The sequence below is a fragment of the Callorhinus ursinus genome, unplaced genomic scaffold (genome assembly GCF_003265705.2).
Source record: "Callorhinus ursinus isolate GAN/ISIS: 27379988/994484 unplaced genomic scaffold, GSC_fseal_2.0 scaffold27, whole genome shotgun sequence".
NCBI classification, from domain to species: domain Eukaryota; kingdom Metazoa; phylum Chordata; class Mammalia; order Carnivora; family Otariidae; genus Callorhinus; species Callorhinus ursinus.
Window position 1 is genome coordinate 9027056 of NW_027397089.1, and position 20527 is coordinate 9047582.

The 20527-nt window shown below is 37.1% G+C and overlaps 1 protein-coding gene across 26 annotated transcripts in view; it reads left to right on the forward strand.

The window, feature by feature from the left end:
- Window positions 1–20527, forward strand: part of LMNTD1 (lamin tail domain containing 1) — a 490983-nt gene that overhangs the window by 424939 nt on the left and 45517 nt on the right. For 21 of the 26 annotated variants that reach the window (XM_073877814.1, XM_073877809.1, XM_073877810.1 and 18 more), the window contains 4 exons: window positions 595–714; window positions 2743–2957; window positions 3576–3747; window positions 13207–15361. In XM_073877814.1, the coding sequence (XP_073733915.1) occupies window positions 595–714; window positions 2743–2957; window positions 3576–3747; window positions 13207–13275 (576 nt within the window). In that variant the 3' untranslated portion in view covers window positions 13276–15361. Of the gene's footprint in view, window positions 1–594; window positions 715–2742; window positions 2958–3575; window positions 3748–11453; window positions 11655–13206; window positions 15362–20527 lie in introns of those variants that run through there. The other 5 variants (XR_012373963.1, XR_012373962.1, XM_025879932.2 and 2 more) reach the window with 3 other exon arrangements.

A 20527-nucleotide genomic window follows, 5' to 3' on the forward strand; every position in this document is an offset into this window, starting at 1 on the left:
CCACTTTGTCCATCCCTGAATGTAAATAAATACCCATAATTAAATTTCCATGGCTTTCCTCAATCTGGTGTACAATACCTTTTGGGATTTTTAAAGATTTATTTATTTATTTGAGAGAAAGAGAGCAGGGAGAAAGGGCAGAGGAAGAGGGAGAGTCTTAAGTGGACTCTACATTAAGTGCAGAGCTCACTCTCATAACCCTGAGATCATAACCGAAGCAAAACCAAAAGTCAGTGAGGTAAGTGAGGTAACCGACTGCACCACCCACGTGCCCTGAATACCTTTTGTTTTTATGATTCAACTATTAAAACAAAATACCTAAGCTCCTAAAACTAAGCAAATATAATCCTTAAAAGAAAAGCAAAGAGATTGTTTGCTTAGAGAACAGGTAATTAGCTGATGCTGGAAGGTTTCCTCTCTTTCTTGTGCTTTCCTTTAAACCATGTACAGTTACACAGCTTGACATTATATATTATACAGTCATATTTTAAAACCTCATTTGTTCAGAATGATACATTGCAATGACCCTCTGACATAGACAAAACTACATGGAACTCAAATGGCATTTGTCATTAACAAACCATTTTCTTACAGGTGTGGGCAGCTGCATCTGAAGCAAAGCATCAGCCACCATCAGATTTTCTTTGGAGAGAACAAAACAAGTTTAGAACAAGCCCAAATTGTACAACGATTCTGTGCAAACCTAATGGTGAAGTCAGTGTCCTATTCTTAATGATAAGTTTTAAAAGAAGAATGGATAGTTCTCCTTAGGTTCCCCTTCTCTTCTTAGCTGACTCAAGTATTTTCCATCCTTAATAGTTTAAACCATCACTAACTGCAATAACATGTCAGGTAAATCAACAGCACCCTGTTCCCAGGGCCAAAGTGCCAAAGAGCTACTTTTAATTTGGCAAAAATAATTTTCATAGCCCATATTTCCAAGAAGTTGCTTCAAATTTGAGTCAAGAATGGATTTTATTTGTGATATTTGGGCTGAAGAGTGGAATAAGAAAGGAAGGTACTTACATAGAGATCTTTTCTGTTCATTTATTAATTTCTCAAATATTTGTTGAGATTATTCTCAATTCCAATGGCTGTAGTAAGTGCTGAGAATGTAATGTAGAATAGAATATGATATCTGCTTTTAAGAGACTAATATTCTAATGAAAGGATCCATAGTCTAATTTGTAACAACTATACATTATTCACTATAAAATTAAGTGTATTAGTAATAATTTTGGGTAACTCATTGCCAGTATTTGACAGTTTTAGATTTTCATTCTACCTTTTCCTTAGCATAATATTAGCATAAATATATGCCCAAATACACACTAATAAAGTTGAAAGATATCTTTGTTTATAACAAAAAAGTTATTCCTTTTGCAAAACCATTCTTTTGATTTTTCTTAAATACCTGCCTTCTTATTTTCTTACCTCCAGTCTTACTTACTATGTCATATAACTACTAATCCAGATAATATGTTGATTGGAATCTATCTCTCTGCTTGTCTTGCTTGCTACATTATACCTCATGCTTAGTTTGACTCTTTCTTTAGAGTAGACTTGCCAATTTATTAAGAGCCATTTAATGTCTTTCTGTAAGAGCAGCAGTTGTCCTTAGATAGAACACTTGTTAGATGTAATTTTGAAGCCTTTACTCACCTTTAGATCTTTTAGTGGGCTCCAAATGAATTTTATAATACTTCTAATGATTTTCACTGTTGGGAAAAATAAGGTTATGTGATCTAAATTATTTACTCAGGTTCATAAAAAATCATTGGCAAAACTCTAAGATTAAGGCATTCTTATTTCAGACTTTTCGTCACATTTATCCACCCATTTATTCACTCTGCAAACATGTTTGGGGTTTCTACTTTGTATGCACACTGTTCCCAGGCACTGAGTGTTGAACCAGACAGACCAGGTCCTTAAGTTCCTGGAATGCCCATTTGAGTAAGTTGTCATTCTCTGCAACGGGATTAGTCTTTGTACTTACACTACTGTTTTTACTCTGGTTTGAACTACTTTGCACATATAGGATCGGATGATTTCTGCAGGGTGATGTAAACACAAATAATTTTATTTGCTAGTAAAAGAATGAAACTGACCAATTCATTCATATGGGGAACGTTTACATATGTTTAGTGTCTGCCAAGCATTATGCTAGGTGCTGGGGGAAAAAGAGCATAACTATTGCATGGTTTCTGTCCTCAGGAAATTCAGAGTCTAGTTAGTCTCCTTAATAGTTCCACCTAAGATTCTAACTCAAAAAATGTGGTTTCCTCTCCGTGTCTCTAGTTCTACTGCCCATTTCCCCATTCCAAATAAGACCTACATATACATATATACATATATAAAATATCTTAAATATTTAAATTTTAATGATAACATTACAACTACTTTTTGCATAGTTCTTTATAGATATGAAATTTAGTAGTTTAGCTGAATCTCATAACACCTTCATATAGCAATTCCCTACTATCACCCCCCTCATTTCACATATGAGGACACAGTCCAAGACAGTAAGTGACTAATCTGCCTGAGGTTATGCCCCTTATCATTTTCAGAATTGGAAACTAAGGCCAGGATGTCTTACTACATCCTCATTGTGTTCCACTAATTCACACACAGTAGGTAAGTGACATTAAACTGTTTGACTTTGAAATGTTATTGCAATAAACCTATGACATTTAAAAAAATTAACTGCATTGATATTTGATATTAATGAATCATTTTTGTTAGGCTGTTGCCTGGTACACTCCTATTCACTGGAAGCAAGCATGGGAGAAATTAGAGACTGACATTGAATTTGACAGATGCTCAGTAGTAAGTACAACGTCTCGAAGACACATGTTTAATTGGCCAGCAGCTATAACTACAACTAAAGAAAAACAAGATAAATGTAATAAAGATATCTCAAAATATCAGATGGAACGAGTCAGAGTTTTTCTCAAAAGGTAAAAGTTGCTTGGCTTTTTTTTTTTAATTGAATCCTTCCCACAGTTAGTAACTGAGCAAGTAGGAATGACTGGGTGACAAATAGATACATGATGAATAGGTAAATCAAATAAAAAAAACCCTATTTCAAATAGGACCATACAAGCCATAATACTTTTTGTGTTTTATGAAAAACACAGAGTAAGCAGGGTTATAGTCATGGAACAGTAAAGGCGGTGACTTCTACTAGGCAATATCAAGACCCCTCTGGCCATTTCACTTCTTAGTGGCACTGCTGTTAGAGGCAAGGCTGTGGAGAGGTGAAGAGATGAAATTATCACCATGTCTTTAGCAGTGCTTAGGTGGAGGAAGAGGTGCATCATCTAGAAATTTCATCTTGGATCAAGAGCTGGCTTGTGGCTTAAAGTGCAGCCTTTATGTCACACTTATTTAGGCAAATGCTTCTGATGTTATAAAAGTGCTGCCAAAAAAAAAAAAAAAAAAGTGCTGCCCAAAGGTCTAAAAAAGCCATATTCTCTGGTCTTAAAACATGCTTTCACTTTAATTGAACCTTCATTGCTAATTCCACTATATAAGATACCTTTTGGGTTCACTTTTGGATTAATTCTTTTTAACAGAGAAAAAGAAACCCCACCAAACCCTTTGCCCAATAGCAGCCCTTGGTGCCACAGCCCCAGTGTCCCTGCACATCCCTACAGTCCTCTGATTGAAACTTGCAATACGTGCATGACTGAAAGCAGCTTAGATAGACAGCCGAGGCCTCAGTCATCCAGGCCTGATCCAGCCCAGGTAAGTCAAAGGGATACTTACTCCAATGGAGAGTTAAGAGATGTGGGGGTGTGGGGAGGGAGGGCAAGAAAGGAGAAAGGAGGGAGGGGGAGGGAAGGAGACCTGGTGAAAGGGGTTAAGTGGTAAAATTCACTAAGGACTAAAAACTATTCATATCCTCAAGTATAGATGGCTTCTAAAGCAAATATCTGAAATCATTCACTTACATTTGTTTTAGCACAGTGTCTTCTACTGTTCTTGATAAATATCTATTGAATGAATCAGTGAATCAAAAGAATAGTGTGGCCAACAAGAGTACATAGGATCCTTGAAGTTTGGTCAAAAGTACATTTGTTTTTTCATTAGGCAGGAAAAACTGGCCCTACAAAGTTATGCTGTGTTTAAAGATAAATCCATCTTTTCCAAACACATTCTAATTTAATCCCAAATTCTTATTCTTTTTCAACAAGAAGTTTCTTATTTAAGTCATCTAAAGTTTTCAGAGTTGTGTTATTAACCCAGAATCTGTAAATGGATTTCAGGAAGTCCCTGAACTACTGTATTTGGTACATAAATGTGTGCCTATATGCTGTTTCCTGGGAAAAGAGTTTCATCAGGTGCCCCCGAATGTTTACAAGAAACTAATTAAAACACAATGCCAGATCCTAAGCTGTGGAGAAAGTCTGTTTCATACAGGTGCTAAATCCTGTTCAAGCTATAATGATTTGCAAACTTTTATTTAGTAGAAGGATGCTTTTATAATGAAATCTTGGGCAGACCCAATATATAAAATGGATAAAAGCAAGCCTGTCCAAGTTGAAGAAAAGGTAGCAATTCCCACTGTCCACTACCCCCTTTTTCCATCCCATCTTTCCTTGCTTCATCACTCCTTCCCTGTCATCCTTGAGGCACCTCTCTGGAATCACAGAATTCTATACCACAGTATGAAAACCACTGTGTTAGTAAACCAACATATAATTGGAAGTAGCACCCCCAAAATGGTAACTTTTAGAAGTGAAATGATGAAAATCATGTAAAGTCCTGAATATGTTCCATTTCATAAAATTAAATAACCTATATCTTTGTGCTTGAGTTTCTTCATCTGTCAAGTGAGAGATTTGGTCTGAAATGTAAATAGCTCTTTCAGCAATAATTTGTACATATAATTTTATGTATAGTACACATAGATACACACTTCAGTACATTAAAACTTAGATTTGAGACTCACAAGAAGTACGTGAATTATGTTTTTCCCAATTAATGATAGTCTTCACTATTTTACCCATTCTACACACTTGTTTCCCAAAGAAATTTGACTTCAAATTTTCTTTTTTTAGTTTTTTATTCAACTATAATTAACATAAAGTGTTATATTAGTTTCAGGTGTACAATATAATGATTTAAATTTCTGTGCATTACTCAGTGCCCAACATGATAAGTGTACTCATAATTCACCTATTTCATCCATCCCCCCCCCACCCACCTCCTCCCTGGCAACCAAAAGTTGGTTCTCTAAATTTAAGAGTCTGTTCATGAATAGATATTACTCTAAAGAAGACATACAGATGGACAACATGAAAAGATGCTCAACATCACTCATCATCAGGGAAATGCAAATCAAAAACACAAGGAGATATCACCGCACACCTGTCAGAATGTCTAAAATAAAAAACTTAAGACACAAGTGTTGGCAAGGATGTGGAGAAAAAGGAACAAAACAAATGAACAAAGGGAAAAAGGACAAACCAAAAAACAGACTCTTAACTATAGAAAACAAACAGATGGTTACCAGAGGGAAGTTGGATGGGGGGATGGGTGAAATAGGTGAAGGGGATTAAGACTACATTTATCTTGATGAGCACTGAGTGATGTATTGAACTGCTGAATAACTATATTATACATCTGAAACTAATACCACACTGTATGTTAACTATACTGGTATTACAATAATTTTTTTTAAAAGCGTCTTTTTGTCTCTTTTATTCTTTGTTCACATGTTTTATTTCTTAAATTCCACATATGAGTGAAATCATATGGTATTTATCTTTCTCTGACAGACTTATTTCATTTAGTATTGTGTCCTCTAGATCCATCCATATTGTTGCAAATGGTCAGATGTCATTCATTTTTAAGGTTGAATAATATTCCATTATATATATTTACATACACACATATTATTTATTTATTTATTCATCTATGGATGGACACTTGGTTTGCTTCCATATCTTGGCTACTGTAAATAATGCTGCAGTAAACCTAGGGGTGCATATCTTTTTTAATTAGTTTTTTCATTTTCTTTGGGTAAATATCCAATGGTGAAATTACTGGATCATATGGTAATTCTATTTTCAATTTTTTGAGGAACTTCCATACTGTTTTCCACAGTGGCTGCACCAATTTGCATTCCCACCAACAGTGCACAAGTGTTCCTTTTTCTCCACATCCTCACCAAAACTTGTTATTTTTTGTTTTTTGTTTTTTTATTTTAGCCATTCTGACAGATGTGAGGTGATATTTCATTGTGGTTTTGATTTGCATTTCCCCAATAATGAGTGATGTTGAGCATCTTTTCATGTGTCTAGTGCCCATCTGTATGTCTTCTTTGGAAAAATGTCTATTCAGGTCCTATGTCCGTTTTTCAATTGGATTATTTGTTTCTTTGGTTTTCAATTGTGTAAGTTCTTTTTTTTTTTGAGTTTGTATTGAAGTTCAGTTATTCAACATACAGTGTAATATTAGTTTCATGTAGAATTTAGTGATTCATCAGTTATTTACAACACCCAGTGCTCATCACAGCCAAGTGCCCTCCTTAGCACCCATCACCCATTTAACTCACCCATTTAACTCACCTCCCCTCCAGTAACCATCAGTTTGTTCTCTTAAGAGTCCATTTTCCAGTTTGCCTCTCTTTTTTTCCTTATGTTCATCTGTTTTGTTTCTTGGATTCCACATATGAGTGAAGTCACTTATTTCACTTAGCATTATACTCTCTAGCTCCATCCACATCTTTGCAAATGGTAAGATTTTATTCTTTTTTATGGCTGAGTAATATTCCATTGCATATATATATACCACATCTTCTTTATCCATTCATCAATCAATGGACATTTGGGCTCTTTCCATAATTTGACTATTGTTGATAATGCTGCTATAAATATCAGGGTGCATGTATCCCTTCAAACTTAGTAGTGCAATTGTGGAACACAGGGTAGTTCATTTTTAACTTTATGAGGAATCTCTATACTGTTTTCCAGAGTGGCTGCACCAGTTTGTATTCCCACCAGCTGTGTAAGAGATTTCCCCTGTCTCTGCATCCTTGCTAACACCTGTTGTTTCCTATTTTGTTAATTTTAGCCATTCTGACAGGCGTGAGATGATGTTGCATTGTAGTTTTGATTTGTATTTCCCTAGTACTTCCTTTATGTTTTTTATTAGCTGCTTTATGTATTTGACTGTTCTCATGTAAATGTTTACATTTGTTGTATCTTCTTGTCAAATCGTTCCCTTTATAATTACATAGTGTCTTTCTTTGTCTTATGTTATGGTCTTTGTTTTAAAGGCTATTTTGTCTGATATGTATTGCTGCCCCAGCTTTCTTTTCACCTGCACCTGGATGATAAATGCTTTTCAGTCCCTTCACTTTTAATTCGAATGTGTCTTTAGGTCTGAAATGAGTCTCTTGTAGGCAGCATATAAATGGGTCTTGCTTTTTTATCCATTCCATCATCCTATATAGTCTTTTGACTGGAGCATTTAGTCCATTTACATTCAAAGTAATTAGTGATAGGTAAGTATATTTACTGCCATTTTGTTATTTGTTTTATGGTGGTTTTGTAGTTCTCTGTTCCTTTCTTCTCTTGCTCTCTTCTCTCACGTTTTGCTGGCTTTCTTTAGTGATATGCTTGGATTCCTTTCTCCTTATTTTTTCCATATCTATGAGTGGGTTTTGATTTGTGGTTACTACTAGGTTTATATATACTATATTATGCATATAGCAGTCTGCATTAAATTGATGGTGGCTTAATTTTCAACACATTCTCTACTCCTTCCCCTCCCACATTTTAGGTTTATAGTGTTATATTTTCCAGCCTTTTATTTTGTTAATCCCTTATCTGATTTTTATAGCTATACTTAATTTTACTGCTTTTGAACTTTCTACTTTTCTTACTCCTAACTTATGGTCTTTCCTTTCCACTCAGAGTCCCCTTTAACATTTCTTGTAGGGCTGGTTTAATGCTCATGTGTTCCTTTAACTTCTGTTTGTTTGGGAAACTTTTTATCTCTCTTTCTATTATGAATGATAGCCTTACTGGATAGAATATTTTGGGCTGCAGGTTTTTTCCTTTAAGCACTTTGAATATATCATGCCACTCCCTTTTGGCCTGCAGAGTTTCTGTTAAAAACTCCACTGTTAGCCTTATAGGGTTTCCCTTGTATGCAACTGTTTCCTTTTCTCTTTGTGCTTTTAATATGCTCTCTTTCTCACTACTTGTTGCCATTTTAATTACTATGTGTATAGGTGTGGACCTGTTTGGGTTGATCTTATTCTGGGCTCTCTATTCCTTCTGGTTTTGGTTCTGTTTTCTCCCCAATTTGAGAAGGTTTAAACTATTATTTCTCCAAATAAATTTTCTGCCCCTATTTCTCTCTCTTCTTCTTCTTGGATCCCTGTAATACAAATGTTATGCTTCATGGTGTCACTGAGTTTTCTGTCTATTTTCATTTTTTATTATTAGTTTTTTTCTCCTGTTCAGTTTGATTGCTTTCCATTACTCTGTCCTTCAGGTCACTGATCCATTCTTCTGCCTCCTCTAGTCTACCCTTTATTCCATCTAGTGTATTTTTAATTTTGGTTCTTGAGTTTTTCATCTCTGATTGGTTCTTTTTTAATGTTTTCCATCTCTTTGTTAAGGGTTTCACTGATGTTTTCTACTCTTTTCTCCAGTGCAGTGAGTAACTTTATGACCATTACTTTAATTCTCTAGCAGGCATATTACTTATCTCCATTTCATTTAGCTCTCTTGCTGTGATTTTGTCCTGTTCTTTCATTTGGGACATATTCCTCTGTCTCATTTTGTCTAACTCTCTTTCTATATGTTAAGAAAGTCAGCTATATCTCCTGCTCTTGAAAGTAGTGACCTTATAAAGAAGAGATCCTGTAGTGCCCTGCAGTGCAATGTTCCCTGTTCACCAGAACCTGGCACTTCAGGAGTGCCTCCTGTGTTTGTTGTGTGTGCCCTATTATTGTAGCTGAGTCACACTTGCCTTCATTCCAGTTATCTGCAATGACTCTATGCCTGTTGTGGGCAGTGTTTGGTCCCTGTGTTGTTAGTGGGCCAGTCTGGGGCCACCTTGGGCTTGATTGAATCAGACCAGTTGTTTTCCAGCACTTCAGTAGCACCAGGCTTTCTTTTGTGTTGCCCCGTGAGAAGTTTTGCTGGTGGTCAGGGCCTGTAGTCAGACCTGATAGTTGCCCCCAGCCCACTGTAGGGCTTCATTTTGACTGGTTTCTCTCATTCTCTTTCCCTCTCTGGTAAGAGTCACTCTGTAGTGGTCCCGGTCCCTGCTGGGGCTGTTTGTACAACTTTAGATGGGCTCCAGCCAAGAGCATATTGGAGGAGGGAGGTCCACAAGAAAACATGGGGGTGGGCTGAGGTGCCAGCAAGGGTCATACTGGTCTGCTGTCACTCAGGAAAACTGCCAAGGCTCACCAGGTTGAAGGGAGTAGATCCAAAGAAGCTCACAGGGGCCTGCCATGCAGTGTTAACAAGGTTGCCTCTGCTGTGGTAGGGGACTGTTAGCCACTTTGGAGAACTCCTTTAGAGGCTGGGTGCCTGGGCAGGTCCATGCAGGAGAGGGGTATGCTTTTAGCAAGCTAGGTGGAGAGTGTTGGCACTGCACTTGTTCCCACATGTGTCCATATATCTGGGCTGGGGTACAACCACTAGCTCTTTTTCTCTTGCAGTAGTATTCCAAAGATCCCTGCCTCTCCAGCACATGCTCTGAGATTAGTAAATAAATCTCCTTCTTGTATATTCCAGGCATTTTTCAAACTGCTGCTTCTATGCTATAACTTAGGAGGGCTCTTTGTTGTGCTGTCTCTATAAGGGCAGGGACTCCACCCTCCCAGCTATCCCAGAGCTGAGCCACTGATTTTTTAAGTTCCAGATATTAAGCCCCACTGATTATTAGGCCCCTGTGGTTTTCAAAGCCAAATGTTATAGGGATTCATCTTCTCCATGTGTGTTCCCTGTGCCTGAGGTGCTTGGTATGGGGTCTGGTCCTCTCCCCCTCTCTATGCTGGTGACATCCCTCCCTCTCTGGGAAAGTCCTGTGGGTCTGCTTGGCTCCCAACCATATCTCCACCCTTCCTACCTTCTTTGATGTGGCCTCTTCTCTACATTTAGCTGTGGAGAGTCTGTTCTGCCAGTCTTTACGTTGTTTTCTTATTTGCACTGATGTAGGTGTTATTTAGTTGTATCTGTGGGATGAGGTGAGCTTAGGATCCTCCTACTCTGCCATCTTCCTCAGAAGTCCTTTACCATTTTCTTATGTTATTAAATTGACTAGGTTCTCTGATATATTATAGAATAGTTCCAATGGGCATGACCATCTTTGGCTTGTTTCTACTCTTGATGAGAATGCTTCTAAAGCAACAACAGGATGTTTGCCAAAAGTTTCCACTTATCATTTGATCTGCTGAGAATTTATTCCCATTGGAATTAGCAGAAACTTGGGGGGGATGTTCTGATCTTCTAAAATATATGGGAATTTTATCCAATCTGATAGAAATCACAAAATGCACAAAGGCTCCAGTTAACTTAGTGCCTACACATTATAGAAGGATTAAATAAGATATGAAATTCATTTTTCCATGCTGAATGTTCACAACAAACTAAAACACACACAAAAGCCTACTCATACAAAGAGAGTACTCCTGATAATTATGGAATTATGAAAGAAGGTTTCGTCAAAGCCCCTTACAAAAAAAGCCAAAAATTGTGAATAGATTCTCCTGAGGAGTCCTTTCAGCTATCCTACCAAGGGGGAGAGGGCATCCACTGGCCCTTCATTCCATGAACAACCAAATTTCTTGTCATAATTGCTCTCATTTTCTCTGTTAGAAGCATACTTACTCCCATAACTTCAGAGATCACCACAACTTTTATCAAAAGCCTGTCAATATGCCCTTCCCTATCTTAAGAGAAATCTGACGACAGATACTCATTATAAGTCCCATTATTATTTCCATTTCACGGATAAAGAAAGTTAGTGATAGAGCTAGAAAATTTTCCCTCTTTGAAATTTTTTAATGCTATAAAATACAGAAAGTTGCAAAAGACACTCCTCTGCCTACTGCCCCAACTGAAAATGTTAATATGTTGTCATATTTGCATCAGTGATTTTCTATTTTAAAAGACGTAAATATTATTTGTAAAGCAGAATCCCCCTGTAGTTCCTTCTGTGGTCCTCGTCTCTTCCCCCTCTCCCTGGGTGGTGGTGGTGGTGGTGGTGGTGTTTTGTATTGTGTTGTTGTTCAGCTCAAATCTAACTTGAAATTCTGAAAATTTTCCGCTCTGAACTGTTGAAGCTCAGAAAATTTATCCATAGCCATTAATATATCTTCCAGACCTAGAACACTTCATTCCTTTTAGTATGAATATGTATTAAAGAGATGTTACCAACAAACTTAAACTATTTCTATTACTATTTCTTTACCTTAACAGAAGAATTGAAGGAACACTGAACAAAAGAAAGAGGAAGAGAACATTGGCAACTATGTAAAGCATTTTCTACCATAAACAATTTATTAAAAAATGACTGAGTGCTATAATGAATCACAGTGCTAAGCACCAGAGACACAAAAACAAATAAGGCACCCTCTTTCTAGGGAGAAAGACAACTCGTAAAGCAACAAGAGTAGTAGGGTAATGACTTTCAAATATTTTTTACCATAAACCACAGTAAGAAATATGGTTTATATGATTATTCAATATACATATACAGATGTACATATGTAATGGAAACAAAAGTTTCAAAAGGCAATACTTAACTTTTTGAATTGTCTATATTTCCTACTCTGTTCTATTTCATTTTAAGTACCTGTAATGACCCTCTAAATTTATTTTATAACCAATAAATGGGACAGGATCTGCCCTTTGAAAAACATTGTTTTAGAAACATTTATATAGTGAGAGGACAGCAATTGAAAAGGCAACTCAGAGGAGATGTATTTGAACTATGATATTGAAGGATGAATAGAAGTTATTCAGGTTGAAAAGAAAGGGGACAAAGCATTCTGAGTAAAAGAAACAGCATATTTTAAAAGCATATGGAGATAAAAATAAACTCTTTGTGTCTAGAGAACAGTGAGAAATTGTATCCAACTGAAACAGATGTTATTCTGTTGAGATGTTAGTCTGGGAATTTTGGTGGGTACTAAATTTTAAAGGTCTTTGCACACCATTATGTGAAAGAGTTTAGACTGTATCAGGTAGCTATGAGTAGACACTGATGGTTTATAAGCAGGTGTCTCAGAGATAGATCTATTTTTGAAAGAGAACTTTGAAAGCTATATGGGAAATGAAATGGAGTAGGAAAGATTCTAAAATCTATATCTTTAGCCCAACCCTCTAATCTGAATTCCTGATTCATGAGACCAATTGCCTATAATTTCTTAGATGCCCCATGAGTGTCCCATTCCTAATATTTACAAAATTTATCTCATTATCATCTCTCCCTCAACGTTTGTCATTCCTCCTTTGCCCTATATCTTAGCAAATGCAATTCAGAAATCCTAGGACCTGAGAATCTTTCTCTACTCCTTTCCCTATCTCAACTCCCACCTATAATCAATCACAAAATCTTGTTTATTTATCTTAACCTCTTCACTTTCCTGGCTTAAATATTTTCATTTTTTTCTCCCATTGTACTCATGATGAAGCTCAAACCCATGAAATTGTTTATGTATCTTGTAGCCTGGCCCAACCTATCTCATCAAACATGAATCTTGTGTTCTATGCCTCAACCATCTTGAAGTTCTTTTAGTTCCTCCAGCATGCTATAACTACCTCTGGCCCTTCACAAATTCTGTCACCCATCTCTTCACATGGATAAATCTTATTCATTCTTAACATTTCCACTTATGTGTCCCTACCTCCAAAGAGTCCATCTTCTGGCCCCCACCAAATGCGTTTTATGTTCCTGATATGCCTTCCCCTATCATACATAGCACTTACTGCACTCTATTATAAATTTTCTTTATCCCTGGACTATAAGCTCTGAAGGGATGGAAATAGCTTTTATACTGCTCACCTTTTTGTCTCCTGCACTAAACTCAGTGCATGACCCATAATAGTCGTTTAATACATGTTTGCTGAAGGACAGATGGAAAAGGAGATACTGAAGGTTTTTAAGCAGGTTATAAAAAGAGATTAAGAATAAGTAGGTCTAATAAAATTATAATTTGTGTTCCACAAGGAAAAGAAGAGAAAAATTTGGGCAGAAGTAATATGTAAAGAAATAATGACAAAAATTGTCAAAAACTGATGAAAGACACCAAGTCACAGAATCAAGAAAAGTAAATCCCAAGCAACACAAAGCCAAAGAGAACAACACCAGTCTATATTATAGTAAAACTTCACAAAACCAAATAACAGAAGTCGGAAGATGATGGATGATATATCTTCAATGTGCTAGATGCTAAAAGAACTACTAACCTAGAATTCTATGCCTAGCAAAAATATACTTCAGAAAATGAAGGTAAAATAAAGGCATTTTCAGGCAAACAAAACTAAGAGAATTCAAGGACAGCAAACCCACAGTAAGGAAATACTGATAGAAGGACTCCAAGAAGAAAGAAAACAATCCTAGAAGGGATGTACAGAGATTTAGGAAGAAATGAAGAAAAATGGAAAGAGTCAAACATGGATAAACATAAATGTATATTCACTATACAAACAATGCCAATATTTTCTCATAGAGATTAAAATTTATATAGAATTTAAATACATGACAACTGTGTTAGTTTCCCAGGGCTACTGTAACAAAGTACCACAAACTTGGTGGCTTAAAACAACAGAAATGTATTCTCTCACAATTCTAGAGACCAGAAGTCTGAAATCAAGGTGTTGGTAAAAGCTATACTGTCTGAAAGCTCTAAAGGATTATCCTTACTTCCCTCTTAGCTGGCAAACCTTGGTGTTCCTTGGCTTCTGGATACATCAGTCCAAACCTGCCTCCATTTTTTAATGGCTTTCTCTCCTATGTGTCTATGTTTGTATTTCCCTCTTCTTATAAGGACACTAATCATTATAAGGACACTAATCTAGTATGACCTCATCTTAATTACATTTGCAAGGACCCCATTTCTAAATAAGGTCACATGCACAGGTTCAGGGGGTTAGGATTTCAACATGTCTTTTTAGGGGACACAATTTAACCCATAACAACAGCAATAACACATAAGTTGGGAGGGGAGTAAATGGAGTTAAAGTGTTCTAAATTACATGTTTTATCCAGTAAGTTGTAAAAGTTACAGTTTATATTAGTCTTTAGTAAATCAAGGATGCATGTTTTATAATCTAGGATAGACAATAAAAGAATAGTATAAGAATGTCATGTTTATAATCTGATATATATCAGTTTCATTACCATTCAGTCCAAAATATACTCTAATTTCCAATGTGATACCTTCTTTGATATATGAGGTATTTGGGGATAATATATCACAAAGTGGGTTTATTTCAGGAATGCAAGGTTGGTTTGAGTTTTGAAAATTAATCAGGTAAACTTATTTTAACCGAATACAGAGAAAAATTATACAGCCATTTCAAAAATATAGAAAAAGCATTTGATAAAATTCAGAACCCACCTATGAAGAGAGAACCTTAGAAAATTAGGACTAGGAAGAATTTTCTTAATCTGACAAGTGTCATGTACAACAATCCTAAAATAAATTGTCATACTTAATGGTGAAGTTATGGAAGTTTCCTCCTAGAGATCCAGATAAAGACAAGAATTTTCCTTATGACAACTTCTATTCAACATTACACTAGAAATCTGAGTGCAATAAGGCAAAAAAAAAAAAAAAGGACATACAAATATCCCATTACTTTATAATCTAACAATTCCATTCCCAGGAATTACATATGCCTAACAAATATATACATATGTATACCAAAAAAAAACAAACACAATAATGATTATAACAACTGCATTTGTAATAGCCAAAAGCTAAGAAGCAATCCAATTATTCATTAGCAATATAATGGATAAATAAATTATGTTACATTAATACAAACCTATAAGCAATGAAAATGGATGAACTACCTGCCACATGAATTAACATCAGTGAATCTCATAAGCATAATATTGAGCAAAAGATGCCAGACAAAAAGGAATATATGTTGTATGATTCCATTTATATAACATTCAAAAACATACAAAATTAAGCCATTATGTTAAAGATCAGAATAGTTATCTCTGGGAGGAGAAGGGGAGTAGTATGTGGAGGCTGCACAAAACTGCTTCTAGAATACGAATAATACTCCACTTCTTAATCTGAATAGTGTTTATATGTATCACTGTTTTCTCACTATTTTCATCATGTTGTGCAATTATGACTTGTGAATTTTTCTGCATGTATGTTATACTTAAATAAAAGTATGTTATATGTTATACATAGATAAAGTTCTTCTTTTTAGAAACTTGATGACAACAATAAAGGAAAATTTTATAAAGGAAAATAAACACAGTTACAATAATAAGCACTGACAGCTTATACCTTGACAAGGAAGGAGAAAGAAAATCTTAAAAAATAGATTGATGAACTCAAAATGAGTATTAATAACACAAAGCTTATTTAGTATAGGACAAAAACAGTGTTACCTGAAATATGTCTAAGCCCATCATTATATTGGAATGTATAGGGAATTAATTTTAATATAGTTTGTCATAGCTTAGTTATTTCCAGGAATATCTCTGGCAAAGATGGTTAATTACTGCCCCTAGACCATTGTTTTTTCATATACAAGATGCACAAGTCCAGGGAAATCTAGACACGTGGCCACCAAGAATAAAGCCTGTTTGACTCCACCTCTGCTGCAGCTAGACCATGTGTCTACATTCTGCATAATGGAATGTGAACAGAAATTATGTATGCAACCTCTGGATTGTGCCCTTGGAGTTGTACGTCTCTGTGTCTCCTCTGTGCCATAATAACAGGTTGCAGCTTCCATCTTTCAAATCAGAGATGAAGCTGTGTGTTGGATGTCAGGATGGAAAAGCCACACTAAATACCCTGTATCAGCACATCTCCAGACTAAATGAAAGAGAAATAATTTTGTTTAAGCCATTGTTAAGTTGTGTCTAAAACAGATGCCCCACACCATATCACTACCATTTAGTTTCACTTAAACTACTGGTTAAAAAACACAAAAGTCAGGGGGGCGGAGCAAGATGGCAGAGGAGTAGGGGACCTGGATGTCGTCTGGTCTCAGAAATTCAGCTGAATAGGGATCAAACCATTCTGAACACCTACGAACTCAACAGGAGATCGAAGAGAGTAGCAACAACTCTCTGAACAGAGAAACGACCACTTACTAGAAGGTAGGACGTGCGGAGAAGTGAATCCGAGGCGATATTCGGGAGGATAGACGGCGGGGGAGGGGGCCTCCGTCCGCCACTACCGGCAAGTGATAGAGCCACGGAGCACAAAATCGGAACTTTTAGAAGTCGGCTCCGCTGAGGGATGTCACTCCAGTGGCTAAGTGGGAGGTGGAAACCTCGCAGTACAGTGTGGACTCAGGACCCTCGGGGTCAAAGAAAGACTGGGGGTGCCTGAGTGCAGCAGAGCTCCCGGGTATTGGAGCAGGGAAGCCGGCCGCAGAGACAGAGCCGAGGCGCGGGCTTGCAGCTCGGGGTTGCCATAAACTGTGATCCCCGGCCCACTCGGGCCACTGCGCCTCCAGCAGGGACCCAACAAGCAGCAGAGCAGGGAGACTCCCCTCCCTCCCCCAGGAGAAGCGACACGGGAGCGCACCACAGGGATCTGCTGGGTTTGGAGACTCCACACAGGGTCGGGTGCCAGAGATAGAAACGCTCGGTCACAGGCCGGGTGAGCGCGGAGTGCGGCCGGAGACCGGGGAGACGGGAGTGATTGACTGCTTTTCTCTGGGGGCGCACTGAGGAGCGGGGCCCCGAATTCTCAGCTCCTCCAGGCAGAGAGTGGCAGGCCACGATTTTCACCCTGGTCCTCCAAAGCTGTGCCGAGAGCTTGCAGGGAACAAAAGCTCCTGAGAGCAAACCCAAGCAGCTTGCTTAGCCCGGACCGACAAGGGCAGGGCAATTCTGCCTCCGTCAAAGACATTTGGGAACCACGGCAACAGGCCCCTCCCCCAGAAGATCAGCAAGAACAGCCAGCAAGCCAAGACCAAGTTTACCGATCAAGGAGAACAGGAGAACTCCAGTGCTAGGGGAATACTGCACATAGAATTCATGGCTTTTTTTACCATGATTCATTAGTTTTTCAAAGTTAATTTTTTAACTGTTTTTTTTTTTTGAATTTTTCTTTTTCCCTTTTCCAACCAACATCTTATCAATCTCTTTTTTAAAAAAACATTTTTTATTTTTCATTTTTAGAGTCATATGTTATCCCTTCATAGTAGTTACCCTTATTTTTGGCATATATATATATATATCAGTTCTTCTCTCTTTAAAATTTTGATATACAGTTTCTTCTAACAGATCAAAATATACCCTAAATCACTAGTGTATGGCTTTGTTCTAGTCTCCTGCCTGATCACAGTCTCTCTCATTTTTTTTCTTTTTTCTTTTTTTTAAATCTTCTTTCTTTCAAACAACTTCTTATCAATTCCGTTTATAAAACCTTTTATAAGTTTCATCTTTACAGTCATCTTCCATCCCTTCATTGTATCAACCCTTATTTTGTACATATATAAGTCTTTCTTCCTTTAATATTTTAGGAGGCACTTTCTTCTAACAGACCAAAATACACCCAAAATCTAGTGTGTGGCACTGATCTATGCACTAGCTGATCATATTTGATCATATTCTGGTTTTTTTTGTTTTGTTCTGGTTTTGTTTGTTTTTATCTTTTTCTTTTTCTTTCTTTTCTCTTTCTTTTTTCTTTCTTTCTCTTTCTTTTCCCCTGGCTTCAGGTCTTTTCTGATTTGTATAGAGTATATTTGCTGGGGACGTTGTTAACCTGTTAGCATTTTGTTCTCTCATTTATCTATTCTCCTCTGGACAAAATGACAAGACGAAAAAAATCACCTCAGCAAAAAGAACAAGAGGTAGTACCGTCTGCCAGGGACCTACTCAATACTGACATTAGTATGATGTCAGACTTAGAGTTCAGAATCATGACTTTAAAAATACTAGCTGGCTTGAAAAAAGCGTGGAAGTTATTAAGAGAAACCCTTTCCGGAGAAATAAAAGAACTAAAATCTAACCAAGTCAAAATCAAAAAGGCTATTAATGAGGTGCAATCAAAAATGGGGGCACTAACTGCTAAGATAAATGAGGCAGAAGAGAGAATCAGCGATATAGAAGACCAAATGATGGAAAATAAAGAGGCTGAGAAAAAGAGAGATAAACAACTACAGGATCACAAGGGCAGAATTCGAGAGATAAGCGATACGATAAGACAAAACAACATTAGAATAATGGGATCCCAGAAGAAGAAAGAGAGAGAGGGGCAGAAGGAATATTGGAGCAAATTACAGCAGAGAACTTCCCTAATGTGGGGAAGGAAAGAGGCATCAAAATCCAGGAGGCACAGAGAACCCCTCTCAAAATCAATAATAATAGGTCAACCCCCCAACATCTAATAGTAAAACTTACGAGTCTCAGAGACAAAGAGAAAATCCTGAAAGCAGCTCCGGAGAAGAGATCTGTAACCTACAATGGTAGAAATATTAGATTGGCAACAGACCTATCCACAGAGACCTGGCAGGCCAGAAAGGACTGGCATGATATCTTTAGAGCACTAAACGAGAAAAATATGCAGCCAAGAATACTATATCCAGCTAGGCTGTCATTGAAAATAGAAGGAGAGGTAAAAATCTTCCAGGACAAACAAAAACTAAAGGAATTTGCAAACACAAAACCAGCCCTCCAAGAAATATTGAAAGGGGTCCTCTAAACAAAGAGGGAGCCTAAAAGCAGCATAGATCAGAAAGGAACACAGACAATATACAGTCACAGTCACCTTACAAGCAATACAATGGCACTAAATTCATATCTTTCAATAGTTACCCTGAATGTAAATGGGCTCAATGCCCCAATCAAAAGACACAGGCTACCAGATGGGATTAAAAAACAAGACCCATCAATATGCTGTCTGCAAGAGACTCATTTTAGACCCAAAGACACCCCCAGATTGAAAGTGAGGGGGTGGAAAACCATTTACCATGCTAATGGACACCAAAAGAAAGCTGGGGTGGCAATTCTTATATCAGACAAATTAGATTTTAAAACAAAGACTGTAATAAGAGATGAAGAAGGACACTATATCCTACTTAAAGGGTCTATCCAACAAAAAGATCTAACAATTGTAAATATCTATGCCCCTAACATGGGAGCAGCCACTTTTATAAGGCAATTAATAACAAAAGCAAAGAAACACATTGACAACAATACAATAATAGTGGGGGACTTTAACACCCCCCGGACTGAAATGGACAGATCATCTAAGCAAAAGATCAACAAGGAAATAAAGACTTTAAAGGACACACTGGACCAAATGGACTTCACAGACATATTCAGAACATTCCATCCCAAAGCAACAGAATACACATTCTTCTCTAGTGCCCATGGAACATTCTCCAGAATTGATCACATCCTAGGTCACAAATCAGGTCTCAACCGATACCAAAAGATTGGGATTATTCCTTGCATATTTTCAGACCACAGTGCTTTGAAACTAGAACTCAATCACAAGAGGAAAGTCAGAAAGAACTCAAATACATGGAGGCTAAAGAGCATCCTACTGAAGAATGAATGGGTCAACCAGGAAATTAAAGAAGAATTTTAAAAATTCATGGAAACCAATGAAAATGAAAACACAACTGTTCAAAATCTTTGGGATACAGCAAAGGCAGTCCTGAGAGGAAAGTATATAGCAATACAAGCCTTTCTCAAGAAACAAAAAAGGTCTCAAATACACAACCTAACCCTACACCTAAAGGAGCTGGAGAAAGAACAGCAAATAAAGCCTAAACCCAGCAGGAGAAGAGAAATAATAAAGATCAGAGCAGAAATCAATGAAATAGAAACCAAAAGAACAGTAGAACAGATCAACGAAACTAGGAGCTGGTTCTTTGAAAGAATTAACAAGATTGATAAACCCCTGGCCAGACTGATCAAAAAGAAAAGAGAAATGACCCAAATCAACAAAATCATGAATGAAAGAGGAGAGATCACAACCAACACCAAAGAAATACAATTATAAGAACATATTATGAGCAACTCTATGCCAGCAAATTAGATAACCTGGAAGAAATGGGTGCATTCCTAGAGATGTATCAACTACTAATACTGAACCAGGAAGAAATAGAAAACCTGAGCAGACCTATAACCACTAAGGAAATTGAAGCAGTCATCAAAAATCTCCCAAGAAACAAAAGCGCAGGGCCAGATGGCTTCCCAGGGGAATTCTATCAGAGATTTAAAGAAGAATTAATACCTATTCTTCTGAAACTGTTCCAAAAAATAGGAATGGAAGGAAAACATCCAAACTCATTTTATGAGGCCACCATTACCTTGATCCCCAAACCAG